This window comes from Pongo pygmaeus, chromosome 4 (genome assembly GCF_028885625.2).
Source record: "Pongo pygmaeus isolate AG05252 chromosome 4, NHGRI_mPonPyg2-v2.0_pri, whole genome shotgun sequence".
In the NCBI taxonomy this organism is placed as follows: Eukaryota; Metazoa; Chordata; class Mammalia; order Primates; family Hominidae; genus Pongo; species Pongo pygmaeus.
The window spans coordinates 19,898,376-19,924,115 of record NC_072377.2 but is presented as its reverse complement, the minus strand read 5'-3'; the positions used below and the strand labels follow the sequence as shown (position 1 = coordinate 19,924,115).

The following is a 25,740-nucleotide window of genomic DNA, read 5'->3' as shown; positions in this document are numbered from 1 at the left end:
TGGATAAAATAGGGTCACCTTGCAGGCTGTCTACTAAAAATTGACTCATAATTTGCAGATTATAATTCTCAAGTCAATGGACAGTTTACAAAATATTAATCTGAATGTACTTCATTTTGTTTAATGGGACATAGTGAATGGGGAAATTACTATTCTTGCAATTCTTAAAATGTGTCAAAAATTACAGGTTTTTTTTCTATAAACATAATCTGCCTGTACCAGGAATCTGTTTCATATTTTAAGACCCAGCCTAAATGTTTTCTGGGCCATGAGTCTTTTGTGACCCATTTGAACAGTTTTTTGCAATCCACTTTGTAAAAGCAACCTTCTTTATAATGCTATCATCATAGTAATTCTATAATGTATTTATTTATCTCTGTTAACTAAGACATCTTTGGTTTTCTTTTATATATATATTTTTTTATTATACTTTAAGTTCTACGGTACATGTGCACAACGTGCAGGTTTGTTACATATGTATACATGTGCCGTGTTGGTGTGCTGCACCCATTAACTCATCATTTACATTAGGTATATCTCCTAATGCTATCCCTCCCCCCTCCCCCAACTCCACAACAGGCCCCGGTGTGTGATGTTCCCCTTCTTGTGTCCAAGTGTTCTCCTTGTTCAATTCCCACCTGTGAGTGAGAACATGTGGTGTTTGGTTTTTTGTCCTTGTGATAGTTTGCTGAGAATGATGGTTTCCAGCTTCATCCATGTCCCTACAAAGGACATGAACTCATCAATTTTTATGGCTGCATAGTATTCCATGGTGTATATGTGCCACATTTTCTTAATCCAGTCTATCATTGTTGGACATTTGGCTTGGTTCCAAGTCTTTGCTATTGTGAGTAGTGTCACAATAAACATATGTGTGCATGCAGACATCTTTGGTTCTCTAGTGTTACCATCCTAGTATTAACTACTTGACAGGTTTTTGAAGGCTTACATAATTGTGGGTAATTCTGGTTTAGTTGCACCTTGGAGACCACAACATCCAAAAAAACTGACTCTTTCTAGTCTCTGTCTCAAAATATTTTAGATAATTTATACCAATTTATTTTGTAATATGTCTATACATTTTGTTGAACAAAACAGTGTCCCATTATAGATGTGACTTTTCAGGAACATCATGATATTTTCAAGGCCAGTGCAAATCACATGGCTTCTCTTTGATGCTGATTTTATGCCCTCAGATTTGGCCTTTCAATGTCAATTTTGGAAACATGACCATTGACAAATCCTCTTCTTAGTATTTCATAGCTGTGCCACCAAAGAGAGATGAAAGTTATTTTCTAGTTCCATTTCAACATTTTTGAGAAATATACTCTTTTTGGAGATGTTTGAAACAACTGCCTACCCTTGACCAATCAACCGTGAGAAAGAAGGAGGGATCCTATAACTTTTGGGTCTCATGCTCTTCCCGTGCCAATTCACAGAATCAGGAAAGACAGATCTTTTAGTAATAGTAGATCTTGATAAAACCATATGGTTAAGGTCAAGGGATTGTTTGTTTAAAAGAAGAGGGTGCTTTACACAGGAAAAGATATGTTGGTTGAATATACAGTTTATTTGGACATTTAGTTTAGTTAAACTAAAAGCTAATGTCTTTCTTACTTTGCTGTGAGTTTATGTCAGATGTATTCTCCAATGCTTATGAAAGAGAGCTGAGAAAAATATTTGTTGAACATTGAGTAAACACAAACACATACATGAACACGTGTGTCAACCCTTAGTAGCTATACGTGTACATTTAAAATTATACATTTTTGTCTTTAGAAGTTTATCAAATGATTTTTTTTTTTTTTTGAGATGGAGTCTCGCTCTGTCGCCCAGGCTGGAGTGCAGTGGCACAACCTCGGCTCACTGCAACCTCTGCCTCCCGGGTTCAAGCGATTCTCCTGCCTCAGTCTCCCAAGTAGCTGGGATTACAGGCGTGTGCCACCACACCCGGCTAATTTTTGTATTTTTGGTAGAGATGGGATTTCACCATGTTGGTCAGGCTAGTCTCGAACAGGTCTCGAGCCACCGTGCCTGGTTCAAACAAATATTTTAAACCATGAACACTGAATGTCTTTCCATTTATTTGTCTTTTTACATTTTTCATCCATGTTTTCTAGTTTACAGTGTATAAGTCCTTCACTTCCTTTTGTCTTTTTACATTTTTCATCCATGTTTTATAATTTTCAGTGCATGAGACTTTCACTTCCTTAGTTTATTTATACAGATTTTATTCATTTCAATGCTACTATAAATGGGATTATTTTTCTAACTTTTTCAAATAATTTTTATTAGTGTGTATAAATGCAACTAATTTTTTTGTTGATTTTATGTCTGCAACTTTACTGAATTTGTTTATTAGTTATAACAATTTTTGTTTTTTGTGGAGCCTGTATTTTTTTATATATGTAATATTATATTATCTACAAACAAGGACAATTTTACTTATTTCATTCTGATTTAGTTCTCTTTTATTTTATTTACATGCCTAATTGCTCTGGCTATGTCTTCCAGTACTATTTTGAAAAGAAGTGGTAAGAGTGGGCATCCTTGCTTTGTTCCTGATCTTAATGGAAAAGCATTAAGCTTTTCTGTATATAATGTTATATGTGGCACTCTCATAAAATGTCTGTACTACATTTTAACTCTACAAGTACAGTAAAATCCCTATCAAAATCCAAATGACATTTTTTACAGAGAGAGCAAAGAACAATTCTAAAATATATGTGGAAAGACAAAGGCCCTGAAGAAGCAAAACAATGTTGAAAAAGAAGAACACGCTGGAGGCATCACACTTGCTGATTTAAAAATATTTTAAAATGCTGCAGTAATTAAAATAGTATGGTAATGGCATATAGACAAATATGTAGGCCAGTGGAACAGAGTAGAGCCTCTAAATAAATCCAGACATAGGTAGTAAAATCATCTTCAACAAGGTTGCTAAGAATACACAATGAGAAAAGGATAGTCTCTTTAAAAACAGGCTGGGCGAGGTAGCTCACGCCTGTAATCCCAGCACTTTGGAAGGCAGAGACAGGCGGATCATGAGGTCAGAAGTTCAAGACCAGTCTGGCCATCATAGTGAAACCCTGTCTCTACTAAAAATACAAAAAATTAGCTGTGTATGGTGGTGCGGGCATGTAATCACAGCTACTCCGGAGGCTGAGGCAGAAGAATCCTGTGAAGCCGGGAGGCAGAGCTTGCAGTGAGCCGAGATGCACCATTCCACTCCAGCCAGTGCAAGACTCTGTGTCAAAAAACAAAACAAAACAAACAAACAAAAAAATGCAGTGAAAACTCAGTATCTATATATAGAAGAATGAAAATGGCTTCTTTTTGTACATCATACACAAACACCAATTCAAACTGGATTAACAAGTTAAACATAAAATCTGAAACTGCACAACTCTTAAAAGAAAAAAATAGGGGTAAAGCTTTATGACATTAGTCTTGATAATGATTAATCTGATATGACCCACAAATCCCAGGCAATAATAACAAAAATAGACAAATGGGACTATATCAAGTTATAAATTTTTAATGCAACAAAGGAAACAATCTACAGAGTGAAAAGCAGCCTGTGGAGTGGAATAAAATATTTGCAAGCCATGTCTGCTAAAAGGCTTATTTCCAAAATAAAACTCCTACAACTCAATGATAAAAGGAAACAAGAAGAAGAAGAAGGAGGAGGAGGAGGAGGAGGAGGAGGAAGAAGGGGAGGGGGAATGGGTGAAGGAGAAGGAGGAAGAAGAAGGGGAGGGGGAGTGGGTGAAGCAGAAGGGGAGGGGGAGTGGGTGAAGCAGAAGGGGAGGGGGAGATGGAGGTGGGAGAGAAAGGGAGGAGGAGAGGGAGAAGGAGAAGAAGAAGGAAGGAAAAAAAATCATCAATAACCTGATTAAAAAATGGGCCTAGGACCTGAATAGCTCTTTCTCTAAAGAACACATACAAATGGACAATAGATATGTATAAAGATGCTCAATGTCACCAGTCATCATGGAAATGCAAATCAAAACTACAGTATGATAACACCTCATACCTGTCAGGATGGCTATTTATAAAAAAAGCCAATGACAGAAAAGTATTGTTGAGGATGTGAAGACATTTGAACCCTTGCACACTGTTGGTAGAAATGTGAACTTGTGTAGCATCTACAGAATATTGTATAAAGATTCCTCAAAAATTAAAAGTGAAATTACTATAGGACCTAATGACCACACTCCGGAGTATTTATTTAAAAAAATCGAAATCAGGATTACAAATAAATATTAGCATTCCTATGTTTATTGCAGCACTATTCACAATAGCTAAGATGTGGAAACAATCTAAATGTCCATAGACAGAGAATGTAGAGAAAAATGTGGTTTATCATACAATGGAATAGTATTTAGCCTTAAAAAAAGAGATCTTGCAATATGCAACAACATGGATGAATACTGAGGACAGTAGACTGAATGAAATCAACCAGTCACTGAAGGGCAAATATAGTACTGCATGATTTCAACTAGATGAGATATCTAAAATAGTAAAATTAATACAATCAAAGAATGGAGTGGTTGTTACCAGGGACTAGGGAAGGTGAATGAGGAGTTGCTAATCAACAAATATAAAACTGTCATTATGCAAAATGAATAAGTCCTAGAGATCTGCTGAAAAACACTGTGTCTATGAATAGCAATGCTGTGTTGTGTAGAAATTTGTTTGTAGGAAGGATCTCATATTAAGTGTCCTTATCACAATAATAAAAAATGATATTTTCAACATTCACTAGATTAGACTTTTGTTTTCAATATCATACCACTAATGACAAATGATTGTCTCACTGAAATTATTTTTGTAGCGATTGTGCATTCACTTATCTATATAGTCTAACTATATCCTCGTATAGCATTGAGTCACTATTAATTTAATCTTGGTAGAAATTATTTTACCAAATTACATTTTAATTCAAGATTCCTGAGCTTCTGTTATTTATAATGTTTTGAATTTTCTATAATAAATTGCTCTAATAAGCTTTTTTAACTTGTCAATAAAACAATTATTAAAAAATGTTCATTATGCTTCTTAATATAAGCACTATAGAAATGGTTCCATTCGACATTTAATATCAGGACAAACTTTGGAAAAATGATATTTGTACCTATGAGACAATGAGAGTATAAAATTAACAGTGCTTTAAAATTGTTGGCTATCTATCTAATCTATCTGTCTATCCATCTGTCTAATTAGCTACTTGTGTACATATACTTTTCTATTTGGATTGTATGAAATCTCATTAATTCTTCTTCTAGTAATTACAATTTTATATTGATTTAAAATTGAATATTAACTTGTCTGTTGAATACTACCACAGGGGAGTTCTAAGAATAAATTGGTTTTAACACTTAGAGAACAATAATCACCACTGGTGTATATAAAATATCAATGTCTTCACCTAAAATATTAGGTGTCAAAATTAATGCTAATTCACAAATGCTGTTTAATTTTCTATAGCCATTTACTTTCTCATGCTTCAACTCTGTATCGATTTTTAAAAATTTTAATAACTTTATGTTATTTAAAACTTTATTATGAAGCCACCTCAAATCCTTTTTAGAAGCCGATAGGGAATTTATGCTAAAGAAATATGTAAATACGTTCACTTTCTCTGACATGACTGTATATCTCACTATTCTTGATAAAAATAATTATCTATATTCACAAATAGGCTATGATATTTTATCTTGTTTTTCTGTTGAATCCCACATTTCCATACTTTTTTTTCCACATTTTTATATTTGAACTTCACATTTACAATGGGGGGAAGAATAAATTGGGATTGAATTTATTCAATTAGCAAAACTAATGCTTGACTAATTCAGTTTTGGCTCAAAATCAGAATGAAAACTTTACCTCTCCTCTAATTGTTTGTAGCTTAAGGGTTTAGAGCTAATAAAATATTTCATATTCAAATATATAAATTCTTTTCATGCAAAGTATTTTACATACCTTTTAAAGTTTATATAAATCTAGTATTTAATTATGAAATAGTCTACTTTTAAAATCTAAAAAAGTCCATTTGATGCATTACCTAATGTAATGTTCATTTGAATATGTGCTCTAAATATTTATTGTCTTTTTCTTGTAAGATTATTTCATGAACATTGTATTTAAATACGTTTAATATGAAATGTCTTCCAGAACACTATCAGCTATATGTTCCTGAGTCAGCTCAAGTTGGTTCAGCTGTTGGGAAAATCAAAGCAAATGATGCTGACACTGGCTCAAATGCTGACATGACCTACTCCATCATAAATGGTGATGGCATGGGAATATTCTCAATCTCCACTGACAAAGAGACCAGAGAAGGAATCCTTTCTTTAAAGAAGGTAAAAAGAACATACTTTTTGTGATTCAGGCAACTCACTCATCTTTTCCTGAATGGAAATTTGGCAGAGGTATGACTAATCCATGCTGTCAGGCCATTAAAATGATAAAATATTGTCACTTGGCGATATAATTACATTTTAATTATTGTTTGTCAACTGTGTAGATCTTTTCTTCAGAAAATATGTTTTGCTAAGGTGGGAAGATCTGATGTAGACTACACTAACAATGTTGCTCTCCATCTTTGTTCGCTTTGTCTCTGCTCTAATCTTCCTGAAATGTCCCAATGTTAATAGTCAAGAATTAAATAAAAGTAATTTCAATGAAGTGGAAAGAATCAAAGCATCATCCTAATAAAGCTGTGATGATTCTGTTATAGCCAGAGAGGATGACCAAGGGGCTGAGATATTTGCCATTTTAAAATGTACTCCAGGTGATTCTACAGTAGAACTATTTAGATAACAGGCTGAGATATTTTACTCTAATGTACCTACTGTAGATGTTGATTTGAGCATGTTGTCTGTCTGTCTATCTATCTATCTATCTATCTATCCATCTGTCTAATTAGCTACTTGTATACATACACTTTTCTATTTGGATTGTATGAAATCTCATTAATTCTTCTTCTAGTAATTTTAATTTTATATTGATTTAAAATTGAATATTAACTTGTCTGTTGAATACTACCATGGGGAAGTTCTAAGAATAACTTGATTTTAAACACTTAGAGAATAATAATCACCACTGGTATATATAAAATATCAATGTCTTCACCTAAAATATTTTCTCATTGTAAATTTTTTTTCTCAAATTGTCAAACCTAGGTCAAGGTGATAATGAAAAGAGACAATTTGCATATCTTTATTTAACAAATGTATTTATTTTGAGTTCCTTCAGTGTGTCAGTTGCTATGTTCCACGTGAGCTATGCAAAGAATAAAAAGGATAAGTCTGGAGCAAAGGCAGACTCAGCCTCTACAGGCACACAGCTTCTAATCTATGGACGTGGACAGACGTTAATCAAATATCGCATACATTCCTAGATCAATAATATGTTTTCTATGAAGAAGAGTTATATAGTGCTACAGGAGAAAAATCTAGAATATTTAATCCTTTCAGGTATTCAGCAATAAAGAGAGAATTGAAAGAAGCCTAGGAGTGAATTAGGTATAGACTGTAAGGATGACTATTTTAGGAAGGCAGAAAATGTACCAAGTGCCTGAGGTGAGTGACACATGGCACATTTAAGGGATCAAAATAATGTGACTGAATCCAGAGTAGAGGGAATGAGGAATGCAGTCAGTGGGTACAAGCGCACACAAGGCCTTGCTGAATTTTGCCAAATGGAAAGCCATTGAAGAGATGTAAGAAAGAAGTGACTAGGTCTAATTTGATGTCAAGATTTCTGATTGCTGAATTAAGCAACATGATGCCAAGGCTGTGTGTTAACTTATCACTGCATTCCCGACATCTAGCATTTTTTTCTGACACGGAGTTGGCATTCAATAAATATTAGAGTAATTAATGGTTGAGGATGTGGATACAAAGGTGAGAAGAGGATTGCCTGCTTTTCATTTTATGGGTGGCTTCTTTACTTAAAATAATTCAGGTAAACTGAATTAATTTTTTCATAAAGATTAATCTGACAGCTAATTGTTTAAGAAACAAGCATGAAAACAAAGGAAATATAATCTTAGAGGAAATCTTCAAATAATAGGAGAGAATGTTGGCATTGAATATTCCCAAGGGATGCTGTTCAGGAGATAGCTAGTCATCAAAAAAGTAAACTGTTCTAGAAATTTAAAACAATTTTGGATTATAAACATTAATTGGATTTGGCTAAAGGACGTACAGGATTGGCTGGGTGATTGTCATTAGCAGGTTGTATTTGAGCAACTTTAGAGTAAGTGTCATGGGGCAACGAGAAGAATGTATATTCTGTTGTTTTGGGGTGGAGAGTTCAATAGATAACTATCAGAATCTACTAAATAGATATCTTCTAGAGCCAGAGCTGAGTTCAGGTCCTAAATATCTTTATTACTTTTCTGTCTTGCTGATCTGTCTCATATTGTCAGTGAGGTTTTAAAGTCTCCCACTATTATTGTGTGGGAGTCTAAGTCTGTTTGAAGGTCTCTAAGAGCTTGCCGTATGAATCTGGGTACTCCTGTATTGAGTCCATATATATTTAGTGTAGTTACTTCTGGTTAAATTGAACCCTTTACCATTATGTAATGCTCTTTTTTTGTCTTTTTTTATCTTTTTTGGTTTAAAGTCTGTTCTGTCAGAAACTAGGATTGCAACCCCTGCTTTTTCCTGTTTTCCATTTGTGTGGTAAATTTTTCTTCATCCCTTTATGAGCCCATGAGTGTCTTTGCACATGAGATGGGTCTTTTGAAAACAGCATACCAATGGGTCTTGGCTCTTTGTCCAGCTTGCCACTCTGTGTCTTTTTACTTGGGCACTTAGCCTATTTACATTTAAGGTTAGTATTGTTATGAGTAGATTTGATCCAGTCATTATGATGCTAGCTGGTTATTTTGCTCAGTTGTTTATATGAGGGCTTCATAGTGTCACTGGTCTGTGTATTTCAGTGTGTTTTTTAGGCCAATAACAAGTTTTTCTTTCCATATTTAATACTTCCTTCAGAAGATCTTGTAAGGCAGATATGGTGGTAATGAATTCCCTCAGCATTTATTTGTCTGGAAAGGATTTTATTTCTCCTTCACTTATAAAGCTTCTGGCCAGGGCAATCAGGCAAGAGAAAAAAAATAAAGCGTATTCAGATAGGAAGAGAGGAAATCAAATTTTCTTTGTTTGCAGATGACATAATCCTATATCTAGGAAACTTCCTCATCTCAGCCCAAAAGCTACTTAAGCTGATAAGCAACTTCAGGGAAGTCTCAGGATACAACATCAATATGCAAAAATCACTAGCATTCCTATACACCAACATTAGGCAAGGCTAAAACAAATCATGAATGAACTCTTATTCACAATCGCCACAAAAAGAGTAAAATACCTAGCGATATGGCTAACAAGGGAAGCAAAGGACCTATTCAAGAAGAACTACAAACCACTGCTCAAAGAAATCAGAGATGACAGAAACAAATGAAAAAACATTCCATGCTCATGGATAGGAAGAATCAGTATCGTGAAAATGGTCATACTGCCCAAAGCAATCTATAGATTCAGTGCTATTTCCATGAAACTATCATTAACATTCTTCACAGAATTAGAAAAACATAATTTAAAATTTATATGAAACCAAAAATCCTGAATAGCCAAGGCAATCCTAAGCAAAAAGAAATCTGGAGGCATTATGCTATCTGACTTCAAACTATACTACAGTGCTACAGTAACCAAAACAACATGGCACTGGTACAAAAAAAAAAAAAAAAAAAAAAAAGACACACAGACCAGTGGAAAACCATACAAAACCCAGACGTAAGACTGCATACCTACCGCTATCTGATCTTTGACAAACCTGACAAAAACAAGCAACAGAGAAAGGATTCCCTATTAATAAATTGTGCTGGGATAACTGGCTAGCCATATGCAGAAAGTTGAAACTGACCCCCTTCCTTATGCTACATACAAAAATCAATTCAACACGCATTAAAGACTTAAATGTAAAACCCAAAACTATAAAAATCCTAGAAGAAAAACCTAGGTAATACCTTTCAGGACATAGGCACAGGCAAAGATTTCAGGACATAGGCACAGGCAAAGATATCATGATGAAGAGGCCTAAAGCAATTGCAACAAAAGCTAAAACTGACAAAGAAGATCTATTAGGTTGGTGCAAAAGTAATTGCGGGTTTTGGCATTTTAGTGGCAAAATCACAATTACTTTTGCACCAACCTAATAATTAAACTAAACAGCTTCTGCACAGTAAAAGAAACTATCAACAGGTTAACCAGACAACCTACAGAATGGGAGAAGATTTTTGTAATCTATGCATCTGACAAAGCTCTAATATCCAGCATCTATAAGTATCTTAAATATATTTTCAAGAAAAAAAAAGCCTTATTAAAAAGTGGGCAAAGGACATGAACAGACAGAGACTTCCCAAAATAAGACATTTGTGCAGCCAACAAACATATGAAAAAAACTCAACATCACTGATCATTACAGAAATGCAAATCTAAACCACAATGTGATACCATCTCACACCAGTCAGAATGGCTATTATTAAAAAGTCAAATACAACAGATGCTAATGAGGTTGTGGAGAAAAAGGAACGCTTTTACACTGTTGGTAGAAGTGTAAATTAGTTCAGCCATTCTGGAAGACAGTGTGGCAATTCCTCAAAGACCTAGAGGCAGAAATACCATTTGACCCAGCAATCCCATTACTGGGTATATACCCAAAGGAATATAATTCATTCTATTATAAAGACACATGCACGTCTATGTTTATTGCAGGACTATTCACAATAGTAAAGACATGGAATCAACCTAAATGTTCATCAATGATAGACTAGGTAAAGATAATGTGGTGCATATACACCATGCAATACTATGCAGCAATAAAAAGGAACTAGATTAGCGTCCTTTGTAGGGACATAGATAGAGCTGAAGGCCATTATTTAGGCAAACCAATGCAGGAACAGAAAACCAAATACGATGTGCTCTGACTTATAAGAGGGAGCTAAATGATGAGAATACACGGACGCATGGGGGGAACAACACACACTGGGGCCTATAGGAGTACGGGGTGGGAGAAGGGAGAGGGTCAGGAAGTATAGCCAAGGGATGCTGGGCTTAATAAATAGGTGATGGGTTGATCTGTGCGGCAGACCACCATGGCACATGTTTACCTATGTAACAAACCTGCATATCCTGCACATGTGCCACTGAACTTAAAATAAAAGTTGGAAATAAAAAATAAAATAAAATACTTTTAAGAAGAAAAAAATAGTAGCAGCAACTAATATTTGTTAGAGTATCTCCTCTGTATCAAGACAGATTTTAAGCACATTGAGATGTCTTTATTGAGTTAATATACCCATAATTGTCCTTTTAATTCTTACTGTGACATTTTGAGAAAGAGAGTGTTATTATCCCTGCTTTATAGCTAAAGAAACTGAATCACTAAGCGATAAAAATAGTGCCCAAGTAGAAAGTTGACAGAAAACTGAACTGGGATGTCTGTCTTCAGAGTCTGAACACTTACTCATGTTATGTATTCAGATGGAAGATATGTGATTATTCTTTGCTACAATGGAGAGAGAACCTAATTGTGATGTGGTGGAGACAGAATGGGAAGCAAAAATATGGGAGGAAAAAAATAGAAAAACACTGTCTTCTTGGAGAAGGTTAGTACCTATGTGGTGGAGAAAGATTATAAAGCAAATAAACCAAGAACATAATGAAATAAATGTTTTAATTTTAAGTTGAGAGACAAGAGTGTTTCTATGCACAGGGATAAAAAGCTCAATACAGACAAGACATCAAGGATACTGATGTAGTCTAGGGATACTGAAGAGAGGATAAGTAATTTTAAAAGATGCCTTGTGGGTAGAGATGAACCTCAACAGAATTTGAATCACAAGTGCAAGGAAACAACCTAGGATAGTATGCCTCCATCTCTGAGGTTACCATAGGACAGAAGGTAGAAGCAAATGACTGCGGGTAAGTTTGCAATGATGTAGCGAGGATGTGTGTGTGTGCAGTGGTGGCGTTCCTGTATATTAAGTCCTATTGTCTTTATAAAATAGAAAACAACTTCATATTGGCAAAAAGTGAAAGTAGCAGTGGATGGTTGGATTACACACGTAATCTGAAGTATAACTATCAATTGTAGAATTAAGGGCAATGCGCATATCTTACCACCTTACATGGCTACAATTAATTAGACGTCTGAAAAACAAAGGTAAAATTATATATGTTAATGTGTGTGCACATATTTAATTAATTTAATATTAATAGTTCATTCTATTTGGTGCATATACACACAATGCATATTTTCGAGATCAGAATTGTTTCAAATCTATAAATGGTAAGTGATGATGTACTAAAAATATTGTTGACATTTAATAAGTTCAAATTGTCTTTCACTTTTTTTTTGAATTTTTTTTTTTTTTTTTTATGGAGATAGAGTCTTGTTCTATCACCCAGGCTGGAGTGCAGTGGTGTGATCTCGACTCACTGCCACCTCCGTCCCTAGTGCCCAAGTGATTTTTCCACTTCAGTCTCCCTGGTAGCTGAGACTACAGGTGAGCACCACCACTCCTGGCTATTTTTTTCTTTTTTCTTTTTCTTTTTTTTTTTTTTTTTTTTTTGTATTTTTAGTAGAAATGGGGCCTCATCATGTGCCCAGACTGGTCTCTAACTCCTGAGCCCAAACGATCTGCCAGCTTCCGCCTCCCAAACTGCTGGGATTACAGGTGTGAGCCGCTGCACCTGGCCTCCCTTGAGCATATTTTTTAATGTAGTCTAGATTTCCTCTGAGGTATGTACATGTTGCATTCACGTAATTCTTTGATATTTCTGATTAGGATTATCAATCTCAGAGTTATTTAATTGCTGTATGTTTTAGGGCATAAATAATTGCAATTTGAAAAACCTGTGTACCTCAGTGGATTTTTAACCTTCAAGAGATACTCATTCAGATGGCAGAAAAAAGATAAAACAGTTCTTAAAAACCTATTCCTTATTTAATCTCTAAGGCAGTTCACTTTAGCCAGCTAGGCAGAACAGCTAATCTCCTCACAGATAGAAATCAGCACTGCTCTATAAATCCGCCAGCAGGACTGTCTGCACGTTCCTGTCTCTATCATTCCTTCATCAGAAAATTGCCAAGTTGAATTCACTGGTGCATGGTGTGGTACATTGTAAATACACTTTGATAACTTTCATTCATTGTTTAATGAAGCCTGGCTGGGTGGAAAGGGGAAAAAAGATAAGGATGAATGCAATTGGATGTACTCTCTTTCCTCTGACATAAACCTCTTGTAGCTAGAGATGTGCTTCTCCTTAGCAGCCTTTCTCAAAGTCTCTTCTTATATGGCTCCTGTTTGCACACTTTACAGAAGTGGATCCAAATATCATGTTTTCTTTAGGTTTCTGATTCTATTTGGCCTTCTGATTTTCAGCAGATACTGTTGTGTTGTCATTCCCTTCTAACTAATTCAACTGTAAATACAATGCAAATTAACTTAAGCCAAAAAATTTTAAACTTGTCCTTCAGGTCAACAAAGGGTGCTTGAAGATATAACCTTACTGTAAAATGAAATACAAATCTTGATCTTGTCATTTAGGAGATCTATGACATTATCTCAACTCTTTGAAGCTTCAGTTTTCTTTTTTTTTTTTTCTTTTATTATTATTATTATTATTATTATTATTATGATACTTTAGGTTTTATGGTACATGTGCGCAACGTGCAGGTAGGTTACATATGTATACATGTGCCATGCTGGTGCGCTGCACCCACCAACTCGTCATCTAGCATTAGGTATATCTCCCAGTGCTATCCCTCCCCCCTCCCCCCACCCCACAACAGTCCCCAGAGTGTGATGTTCCCCTTCCTGTGTCCATGTGTTCTCATTGTTCAATTCTCACCTATGAGTGAGAATATGTGGTGTTTGGTTTTTTGTTCTTGCGATAGTTTACTGAGAATGATGATTTCCAATTTCATCCATGTCCCTACAAAGGACAAGAAAACCTAGGCATTACCATTCAGTTTTCTTATTTAAGCACTTTACAGGGTGATTATGGAAAACATGAAACGAGGTGAAAATTGTGCTCTAAGCTATGTCTGGCTAATAATTACTACTACCTCAATAATGACTACTATCTAATACTACCTCAATACTTTTTCTTGGCTTCTTTTCTTCCTATTTTTGCACCAGTTTTTAATTATACTTCCAGACCAATCCATATGATGATTTTGCTGCCATCTTTATTTCATGTTACTTGATTTAACTGGAAGCAAACTAAGAATGAAATACCGTGTGTATATTACAACACAACGTACATATTGTCTTCATGTTTCTTGGCAATCAACTTCCCCTTCCTGCTTCTTCAAGAGAAGAATTTTTTTAAGTTTACATTAAATATCGTATTTGTAGTACAACATTTCCAGGTATATTTCAGTCATAAATATATTTTGGATTATCTTTTCGATTTCACTTATCAAAATATGCATTTCTATAACTTCTCAATGTAGAAAGCCTATCAGTTTTATTTTCCTCTTAAAGTTGTAGCTTCTAATAGGATAAGACTTTTCAAAAATTAATTTACTGTGAATGTACTGATAATTTTCCTGAGTGTATCCCTGCCTGTAGGAGACATAAAACACTTTCACAACCAAGTACTGTGTATTTTTAAGATTTCCATACCCCACCATGGGTAAAATATTATTAAACCTTTTATTTAACACATGATTTGAGATGGATCTTAAGAGTAAACACTAAAAGTTATAAATTTGTTTTTTAAAGTTTAAGTAAATTATAAGATAAAAACATGGAATATGTTCAGGTACAACCATACTAGATTTATTCTACATACTATATTTCTGGTCTTTTAGTGGATTGTGTTTATTGAGGATTACATTGTCATTCCTTTGACTTACATTTAGTAACAGAATAAGGATCGAATGTTGTTTTCTAACAGATTTTAACATTTTTAGACTTTGAACCACAAAGAGTAATAAATAAGTCATCCCAACCCATTGTGAATAATCACACACAGGCAAACACATAATTACACACTGTAAATAAGAAACAGTAGATTTCTAATTCTAATGGACTGCTTACAAAATATGAACATTCCTTAGGAATTTCATTATCAAAAACAAGTCAACTAAGTTTCTGTTTTATATTCTTATAAGGTTCTAAAGTCTGAAAAGTTATTCTTTTCAGCCACAGCTGATAGAGAGAGGAATCCAAGTTTCAATTCAGTAATATCTATTACTATATTTTGGATGACTTTGATGAAGAAATGCTATTGGGTAAATTATTTTTCATGCTGTTCCTCTATAAGCATAATGATGAGCCTGGAGTAATAAATCGTTTGAAACTTCATTGAAAGTTAATTGATTGTTTTGACACATATATTCCTAAAATACAGTTTATGCAGTATTTGGAAACTCATGATCTGATGAAACATCTTGATGAATTAAGCTATATATATATGCATGGGCTGTTGCTAAGTTTGTGTATGTGTGGATATTTTTAATTATTTTATTTATGTCATATATACACATACACATGCACACATGCACAAAACACATAGATATACATATACACACATATATGAGCTTGTGTATAATTATATATAAATAATAATAAGCATACTTCCTATATAATATAATGTATACTTAAGCTATTTGCAATGAAAGATCTTTGCATTTATTTGTCCAGTGTTCAAATGACAGAAAGCAAACATGTAATATTTATTTCTATCAGTGTCCTTAGAATTATACACAATGAATAAGAATTACTTTCTTCTGTATAGAGAAATATATGATGAGAAAGCTTATGCATATACTCCAGTTTCCACAGACTGTCCATCATCCAGGCCAGACCTCTGACAAGGGCCACAAAGCATATTATAATACAAAAGCCTAGCTGGAGAAACACTGCTTAAATTCATACAATTTTTCCTGTGTTTTGACAAAATACCATAATATAAGTTAAATATAACTTTTCCAGAAAACAAAAAATTAATAATGATGTCAGTCACTATTCCCGGTCTAGGCCATTTTATTTAGTGATTAAGATGACAATTTTATGTATGAAAATGTTGATATCGACCCTGTCTACCCAATCATGGAACTAAAATCTGGATGCTGGTGAAGCACAGGAATCAGACAAAGAAGAGGTCATAAAGAGTCTCTTCTCTTATTAGTTAGGAGAATAGAATTTTAGAACCTCTCTAAACTCTAAGAATAATTGACTCATATGGCAACTTGGCTAAACAGTATTTTAAATATCCTTGTATTTATAATGGTTATATAGTTCCAGAGAAGAATATAATAGGGTGATTTAAGGAATAATAGAAGTGATTAATGAGAAACAATTTAAAAGTCCTGAATATGTAAATCTGGCTGGGAAACGATTGATGGGAAAATGATAACTAACTATAGTAATATGAAATGGATTAATATTAGAGGAAAAAGTACTACTTTACAAGTTAGAAAGAGCAATGATATGTAAAAGTAATTGGTAGGAGTTATAGGATGAAATTAAGAAACTAAAATTTAAAATGAAAATCAGTGTCAGCTTGCTGACAGTGAGCTGTTAAATTAGGATATAGAGCAGTAGCTAAAGAAAAGTAAGAGAAGCCCAATTGCCTGGGGAAGTAAAAAATTATGCCAGAATAAACACTTCTAGCAAGGGCTGAGAAGATAAACAATTTTATCAATAGCATTTTAGTTTCTTAGCTTATGCATCTGAGAATTAAAGAAATTACAAAGGTACTCAGAGTTGTAGTAGTTAAGTTTAGTGAACGTATCAGTTCATTTTTAACTTAATAATAATACTTGAAAGATGATGAAGGTATCTTTTAATGGTGAATTTATTATATTCCACTAAAAAATTTGTTTATCTTTATCATCAAAATGAAACATTATATTACACTACTTATTTGCTATTTAGATTTCCACCAGGATAACATAGTGCTTAAGGACACAACTTACACACTTCCTCTGCCTGAGTTTAAATCCCAAGTATATCACTTACAGACTATTGTCCATAAGGAGTTTCTTAACTTTCCTATGCCTTAGTTTCCTCATTTGTAGATGGGAACAATTATATCTCACAGAGGTGTTGTGAAGGTTAAATAAATTAATATATGTTAATTGTTTAGGGCACAGGTCAGTGTTAAGTATTATATTTCAAAAATAATATTAAATTTTTTATCCATCAAATCTAAACCATGTAATAGCACCTTTCTGTACACTGAAAACAGCTGTATTTGAGATGGAGAAAGAGCTATTAATGAAATGCCATGTGCTAGGAATTATTTTGGATACATGACTATGAAATGAATTAGATAATATTCTTTCTGTTAGAGAAGACTGGGTAGACATGATATATTATTATAATACAAGATGTCAGTCCATACCAACTGTTAATGATATAGGTTTGCCTTAATTGTTATGAGTTTAGAAATTAAAAAGAACCAACTTTTCAAAGATGGGAAGGGGTCAGTGAAATATTTGCATGGGAAATTGTTTTTAAACATGTGTGGACTTTGGATACTCAAGAAAATAAATTCAGCCAAAGGATTTATATCCACCCACATTGTCCTTCAAGTATGGAAATTACAACCAAAAACTTTGAACATTACAATATGCTAATTACCTTAGTTTGATTATTACACATTGTATGCATATGTCAATAGTTTACATTTTATCCCATACTCTGTAAATATGTATAATTATTGTGTCATTAAAAATAAAATGAAACTAAACAAACTTCTGACCAGATGGAATAATCTACCTAAATATTAGTTAGCACCTTTAATTGGGATCAATGTAAAATTCTGTATTTAGAAACAATAAATAATTATATTTATTTGGGGGGGGTGGATTGAAGGATATTTTATTGGGAAGTAATGTATCTTACCAAGAAATACTTGTGGGTACTAAAGGGTAATGACAAGCAGGAACACTGACTGTGATTAACATCAGGATCAGGGTAGTTTATCAGAATGTAAACATATACCTTAAAAACTGTAGAAACAATACCTCTTTTCCTAAGAAAATAGGATTGTAAGTTAAAAAAAAATTATTAGTAATAACTAAGAATGAAAGAATATAAGTCCGAGGTAATAAGTCAAGTATTAGATCTATAAGCATTACTAAGAGTACAAAAGTAAATAAAAATTAAAAGTTACAAATATTTACGTGAAATGGGAGGAGATGGAAACAGTCCATTTTATTTTAATTGCTGTTTATTGTATGGTGATAACAAAATATTATCTAAATTTATAAGAATGGAGGTAGTCACTAGAAAAAAATATAAACAAAAATAGAACTTCACACAAGGAAACCAGATGTATCTAAAACAAAAAAAAAAGATCATAATAAAAATCCACATACATAAAAAGGAAAGTAAGAGATATGATTTCAGCACCCACAGTGATGGGATCCAAACTGAAATCATAAAAAGAAGGAACAGAAAAACACTTTACAATCCTAAAGTGAGCCATTCACTGTGAGTATGAATCTCTCTGTTGCATGTTATTCACCAACATTCACAAAGAAGAAATCACAATATAGACAAAGAAATATGTCTATAAACAGAATTGTAGAGGGTTATAGCTCACAAATTTCAGTCCATGATAGACAAAGTATTTTAAAATGTGAATAATCAAATAATGTAATTAATAAGGAGGTTGATATATTTAATAAGTCATTCTCTGCATTCTGGTGCTATATCATTTAATTCAAGTGCCTATAGAATATTTAGTAAAACTGACTACGTATTAGTCTTCAAGACTATCTCATTAAAGGATTCAAAGTTAAAATAGTACAAATAAAATGCTCCTTTCCAAATACAACTAAAAATTAGTGAAAAACATCAGAAAACAAATAATGACCTTAATCTGAAAATGTATTAACTGCAACGACCACAACCTTCTACTTCAGGAATTCTCAAATCACAGAAAAAAAAAGGCACAACAAATTGCACAATTTCTGGGAAAAAAACTATAATAAGAAAGAACATATATGGAAATTGTGGGATACAAATTAAGTGCTTCCGAAAGAATACTTGTAATTCTAAACATATCAAAGACATAGACTAAAAAGAATAATATTAGATGAATTAAATATGTAACTAATAATGGAGAATAAAAGAAGAAAATGAATAAAGACTAGTAAACAAAAATATAGATTCAAACCTGATTTTTTGGAAGGAAAGTTTAAAAAATAAACCTAAGCTAATCTTATTAAGATACATAAAAGACAAAATAAGCAGCTTGAAAACATTATAACAATATTTTCTTAACTACACAAATACATTTAATATGCAGGATTTTGAGGGTAGGTTGCTAAGAGAAACTTCGAAGAAACAGAAAACACACATAAACTGATTTCTGAATAAGAAAATGAGAAGCTTGTGAATTTTCCCCAAATACATCAGACCCAATAATTCACTAAGGAATTCTATCAAACCTGAAAGAGCACATAACTGCAATACTATTTAAAGCTTTCAACACACTGAAAAGAAAGAAAATTTCTACTATGTTTCTATATAAAGCAGACAAATTTACATTCGTTTCCTAGGAATGCTCTTACAAATGACCATAAACTGAGGAACTCGAGAAATCAGTGTGCTGTCTCACAGTCCTGGAGGCCGGAAGTCTGGAATCAGGAGTTAGTGGGACTGCACTTCCTCTTTCCTTGGTAAACTCTAAGGACCTGTCCATTCCTCGCCTCTTCCAGCTTCTGAAGGGTCCAGTTGTTCCTCAGCTCATGGCCACATCACTCCTCTCTCTGCCTCTGTGGTCATATGACCTCATCACATTTTCTCTGCCAAATCTCCCTTGGCCACTCTTATAAGGACCCTTGTCATTAAATTTAAAACCTACCTAAATAGTGGAGGATTATCACCTCTTCTTATAGTTTACTATATAAGTTAATTGCATGATTTGCCATATTCATATTTGTTGCAGGGTTGCCATTAGGCCACTATAGCCTGTCTCCACGAAAGCCATGTCCTTCCCATGTGTACAGTAGTATTTACCCCATCCCAACATCCCGAAAGTATCAATCTATTACAAAATCAATTCGAAGTCCAAAACCTTATCTATTTATCAACAGGTCAACATTTCTAAACTCATCATCTCAATCTAAATCTCATTATCTTAATCAGGTGTGGGTGAAACTCTAGATAGTTTGAATCCTAGGACAAAAATCTTCATCTGTGGACCTGTGAAATTAGAAAACAAATTATCCTTATCTAAAATACAATGGTAGGAGAGGCATAAGATAACAGTTATAGACACTGACATTCCAACAGGGGGAAAATGGAAGAAATAAAAAAGTCACAAGTTCCAAATATGTTTAAAACCCAGCATGGAAAGTTCCATTATGTTTCTTTTTTTCATAAGTTTTATTTAATATTTAATTGACAAATAATAATTATAAATATTTATGATGTACAATGTGATTGGTACATATCTGTTACTTCAAATATTTATCATCTACTTGTGATGAGAACATTTAAAATTCTCTCTTTTAGATATTTTGAAAGTTACAGTGCATTATTATTAAGTATAGTCACTGTGCTGTATATGGAACACCAGAACTGATTCCTCCTACCTAACTGTAGCAATGTACACATTAACCAGTGTTTCTCCTTTTCCTACTCACCTCTCTATTCCCAGCCTCTGGTAGCCACCATTCTACTTTCTACTTAAATGAGTTTGACTTTAGATTCCATACATAACTAAGATCATATGGTATTTGTCTGTCTGTGCCTGGCATATTTCACTAAACATAATGTTCTCTACGTTCACACATGTTGTTACAAATGACAGAGCCTTTTTTTAAATAACAGACTAAATAGTATTCCACTGTGTATCTACACCACAATTTTTTAAAGTCCTTTTATTCGTGGATGAATACTTTGTTTTTTTCCATATCTTGTCTAATGTGAGTAATGCTGCAATTAATATAAGGGTACAGCCATGTCTTTGGGATACTGATGTCAATTCCTTTGGCTATATACCCAGTCGGGGGATTGCTGGATCCTATGGGAATGCTACTTTCAGTTTTTTGAGGAACTTTCATACTTTTTTCCAAAATGGCTGTACTAATTTACAAAACCACAATCCTGTGTTTCCTTTTCTCCACATCCTTGCCAATACTTGTTATCGTTCATGTTTTTGATGATAGCCACTGTAAAAGGCATGAGATGATATTTCACTGTGGTTTTAATTTGCACTTTTCTGATGTTTAGAGATATTGAGGAAATTTTTCATATATATGTTGCTCAGTTATATGTCATCTTCTGAGAAATATCTATTAAGTGCTTTGCCCATTTTTAGAATAGAGTGATTTGTATTTTTTTTTATTGAGTAGTTTGAGTTCCTTCATTATTTTGGATATTGGCCCTTATCTGATGTACAATTTTCAAATATTTTCTTCAAATCATGTATTATCTCTTCACTCTATTACTTGATTTCTTTGCTATGAAGAAGCTCTTTAGTTTGATCATTCCCACTTGTCTATTTTTGCTTTCTTTGCCTATGTTTTTTGAGTTATAGACAAGTAATCTCAGCCTAGAACAATGTCATGAATGTTTCCCCTCAATTTCTTCTTCTAGTAGATTTATCGTTTTAGGTCTTACATTGTCTTTAATCCATTTTGAGCTGATTCTTGTACGGCTCAATACTTTGCTCTCTGAGTCTGTAGCTCTGCTTGCCACTGCCCCTACGTTGTGCATAAAGTACCCAAAGTCTTCTATGTTTCCTCTGGAAGAAATCTTTATCACCTATAACTGCAAAGTTATGATTTCTGGATATTAAACCTGGAGTTTCATCCTGCAAGCGGTTGAATTACAATATAAATTGAGTGTCCAATCATGTAGGGGTATCTTTCTTCTGGGGCAGGCTAGGGCAGCCACAAAAACTGAAAAAAGTGAGGAATAGATTGTCTAGAGTTCCCAGAGAGAGTGTGGTTCTGCCACATTTCTGACTTAGTGACTTCAGAACTTCAAGGGAATTTCTGTTGTTACAACCCAACCTGTTTGTGGCAATTTATTATGTCATCCCTACGAAAGTAATATAGTAGGATTAACAGAAAATAATTAGCCAATACAAATATTAAGCAACATTAAGCAGCTTCATTTCTCAGCACCCACAGGACAATTCTAAGCACCATTCCAGTAAAACAAAACACATTTCAAGTGGGATGATTCCAGGAATGCTCAGATAGTTGAGAGATAAATAATTATGCTAGACTGAACCATATGAAATTATCTTTTGTATATGTCATCATACATTTTTAATATCAACAATTTCATATGAGTAAAAGCTAACTTTTAAAAAATTTAAAGGACAGGAGTTGCGAATACATACCCATGTTATACTTGCTGGTAGTTTCTCTCTTCCCTACCAAGTGAGTTTGATACCAACCACCATCATCACCAGGGTGAATGTTGGAATATGAATGCATCTTTATTAGCATTGTCAAATAAAGTACAGGACATCTAATTACATTCTAATTTTAAATAAATAACCAATAAACTTTTGTACAACTATGTTTCTTGTGATAATTGACAATTAATATACTAAAAACCCTACAGTTTATCCTAAATTTACATTTAATTGGGCATCCAGTAGTTTAAATGACTGAATTTAACAACACTGTAATTCCAGCATTTTGGGAGGCCTACGTGGGCAGATCACGAGGTCAGGAGATCGAGACCAACCTGGCTAACACGGTGAAACCCCGTCTCTACTAAAAATGCAAAAAATTAGCCAGGCGTGGTGGCGGGCGCCTGTAATTCCAGCTACTCGGGAGGCTGAGGCAGGAGAATGGCATGAACCCGGGAGACAGAGCTTGCAGTGAGCTGAGATCTCGCCACTGCACTCCAGCCTGGGTGACAGATCAAGACTCCGTCTCAAAAAAAAAAAAAAAAGAGTATGCAACTCCTCAAACAAGATAGGTATTAGTTTTTTTGGCAATTTATTTCTAGCGTGGATACCTTAGGGAAAAAATGACTTCCAATTGATAGGTCATAAACTTAAGAAGCAAATAACTCCTTGAAAAATATATAATCTGAAATTCATAATGTTTATGTCATATATAAATGCATGTGTATTGTGTATATGATCAATTTCTGATAATTTGAATTTTTAAGATATAAAGATACATATTTTTTGGGAACTGGTAAAATATTGTAGTGGCTTATCCTCATCAATGTCCCTGTGACCCTAGTTTTTCAGGTTCTTAATATATGGTTTGGAAATGGAATGATATTTTGCCTCTTGTGTAATCTCCAACCCCTGGGAAGGCCAATTTTCCAAGGCAATTCGGAAAAATTGGAGAACTTATTATAAATATTATAGTACTGATCATTCTGTTTACAGGATCCTGATAAGGATCCTCTTTCTAGTTAGCTTTTGCTTGGTTGCTATGAACTGAAGGGATGTTTCTTCCCTCAAAATTCATATGCTGAAATCTAATCCCCAGTGTGATATGATGGTATTTGGAGGTGAGTTCTTAGGGACATAATTAGGTAATTAGAGTGAAACCTTCATGAATGAGATTTGTGTCTTTATAAGAAGAGACAAGGGAGAGATGGTTTCTCTGTTGTGTGAGGATACAGCAAGTAAGAGGCTGTCTGTAAACCAGAAAGAGGACGCCTGCCAGACACCAGCTCTGAAAGGAACATTGATGTTGGCTTAAGCCACCCAGTATATGGTATTCTGTTATAACAACCTGAATTGACTACAATATTGGCCCTTAATGTAAAGGACAATGCCTCAATTTCTCCACAGGGAATGACCATTCTGTTCCTGCCAAGAAAAGACACTTTGAGATTGAAGCAGGCTTGTACAAAATCAGTGGCATAAATAGAAATGAAAATTCTCTATTCTGCCGTTTCTCACAGATCTTTAACAGGAAGACCAGCATCAGTGGATACTTCACCCAGTTTAAAATGGAAGACTGGTCTCTGAATCACCTTCACTCACCTCACCATGGGAGCTTTTAACTTTTAAAACTACATCTGTTCATCTTAGTTTCACACAGCCTTTTATGCCCATCAGGCTAAACACTTTCCAAATGTTTAGTTCTTATCTGAAAAAGCACTTCCTCTTGAAAACATTACCTAGCAGTCCTCACACATTCCTGAATCTGAGTTTGTATTCTTCCTATTGATGTCCATAACACCAAATACATATTATTGCACTAAATACAAAATGCTGAGGTTCCATTTATGCCTTAGATGTTATTATTAAAATAATCTTCATAGTTCGTTTTAGTACAAAGCTAGAATGACTTATGTCTATCTCAATTATTTTATTCTAAAAAGGAAAAAATAATGCATATTTGAAAAATAATGAAAGTCATAATCTTATTTTTTTATGAAAGTCATAATCTTATTTTTCTTTTCCCCACAGCCACTGAACTATGAGAAAAAGAAGTCATATACCCTCAACATAGAAGGAGCAAATACACATCTTGATTTTCGCTTTTCTCACTTGGGTCCTTTTAAAGATGCTACTATGCTGAAGATCATTGTTGGGGATGTAGATGAACCACCACTATTTTCCATGCCTTCCTATGTCATGGAAGTCTACGAAAATGCCAAGATTGGGACCGTCGTTGGTACAGTTTTGGCACAAGATCCTGACAGTACTAACAGCTTAGTAAGGTATGGCATGCTTCAATCATTTAGACATATAAAGAATTTTATTGCCTCTCACATTAATTAAACATGAATAAAATTACACTTAAAATGTTTTATTTCTATGTTGTTTTCTATTAATATAATTAAATTATAATATTAATTGATTTTTAACTGTGTAGCTTAGCAGATGGATTTTTGTCACATTAAGAACATATTTTGCTGTCTCCATGAATATCTTATTGACCACACATTAATTTTTCCATTTGACTTAATGGATGTGAGCGTAATTGATTGAGAAAATTGTTGTAGAGCTATTTAATCACAAACTAGAGAATCTATTGCTCCCTTAATGATAGGAAGTATAGATATAGCACAAAACGTGATGATTTGGGGATAACACTCATCTCTAACTGACTCTGGTTCCTTTGGTCAGCCTAGCTGTGTGGCTTTCTCTTTATATGTGAAAGTGGAAAAATAATGTCTATGTTTCAGAGGTGTTGTGAGGATGTATGAAGCAATGTGCATAAAGCACTCAGCAAAGAGGCCTGCACCTAGTAGTCACTCAATAAATGCTAACTTGTCAAAGACAGTATAGGGTGCAAAAAACTCTGAATGCAGGAAAATCAGTGTGGGAACTCTATTGTGTCTACTTACTAGCAGAATGATCTTTTACAGTCATTCAACCATGTGGAATCTCAAATTCCAAATATGTGAGCAAAGAATAATAATGCTACATAAATATGTTGATACAATTCAGTTAGATTAAAATAAAGGACTTAACACTTTGCCCAGTATATAATAAGTGCTCACTAAATAATATTTGTATTATTTTAGTACATCATGCTGGAGAGATAATTAAAGCTTTTTTGCATTATCAAAAGAGTTTTTTTGTGTGCCTCATTTATAACAAAATCAGAAAGGCTGTGTACATGTGTAAAACTTCTTAGATATCCTGTATTTATACACATGGTAATCCTGTCCCTAGAAAGGTTAAAATCCTTAATAATCTTTCTAATTTTTACCATGAAATCCTTGGTTTTCATTCACTTAACAAAAGCTAA

At 33.8% G+C, this 25,740-nt stretch overlaps 1 protein-coding gene across 3 annotated transcripts in view; it reads left to right on the top strand.

The window, feature by feature from the left end:
• The window catches only part of CDH18 (cadherin 18), a 525,645-nt gene that overhangs the window by 407,461 nt on the left and 92,444 nt on the right, over positions 1–25,740 (top strand). For all 3 annotated transcript variants that reach the window (XM_054488979.1, XM_054488980.1, XM_054488981.1), the window contains 2 exons: positions 6,178–6,365; positions 24,450–24,703. In XM_054488979.1, coding sequence (XP_054344954.1) covers positions 6,178–6,365; positions 24,450–24,703 — 442 coding nt within the window. The remainder of the gene's footprint in view (positions 1–6,177; positions 6,366–24,449; positions 24,704–25,740) is intronic.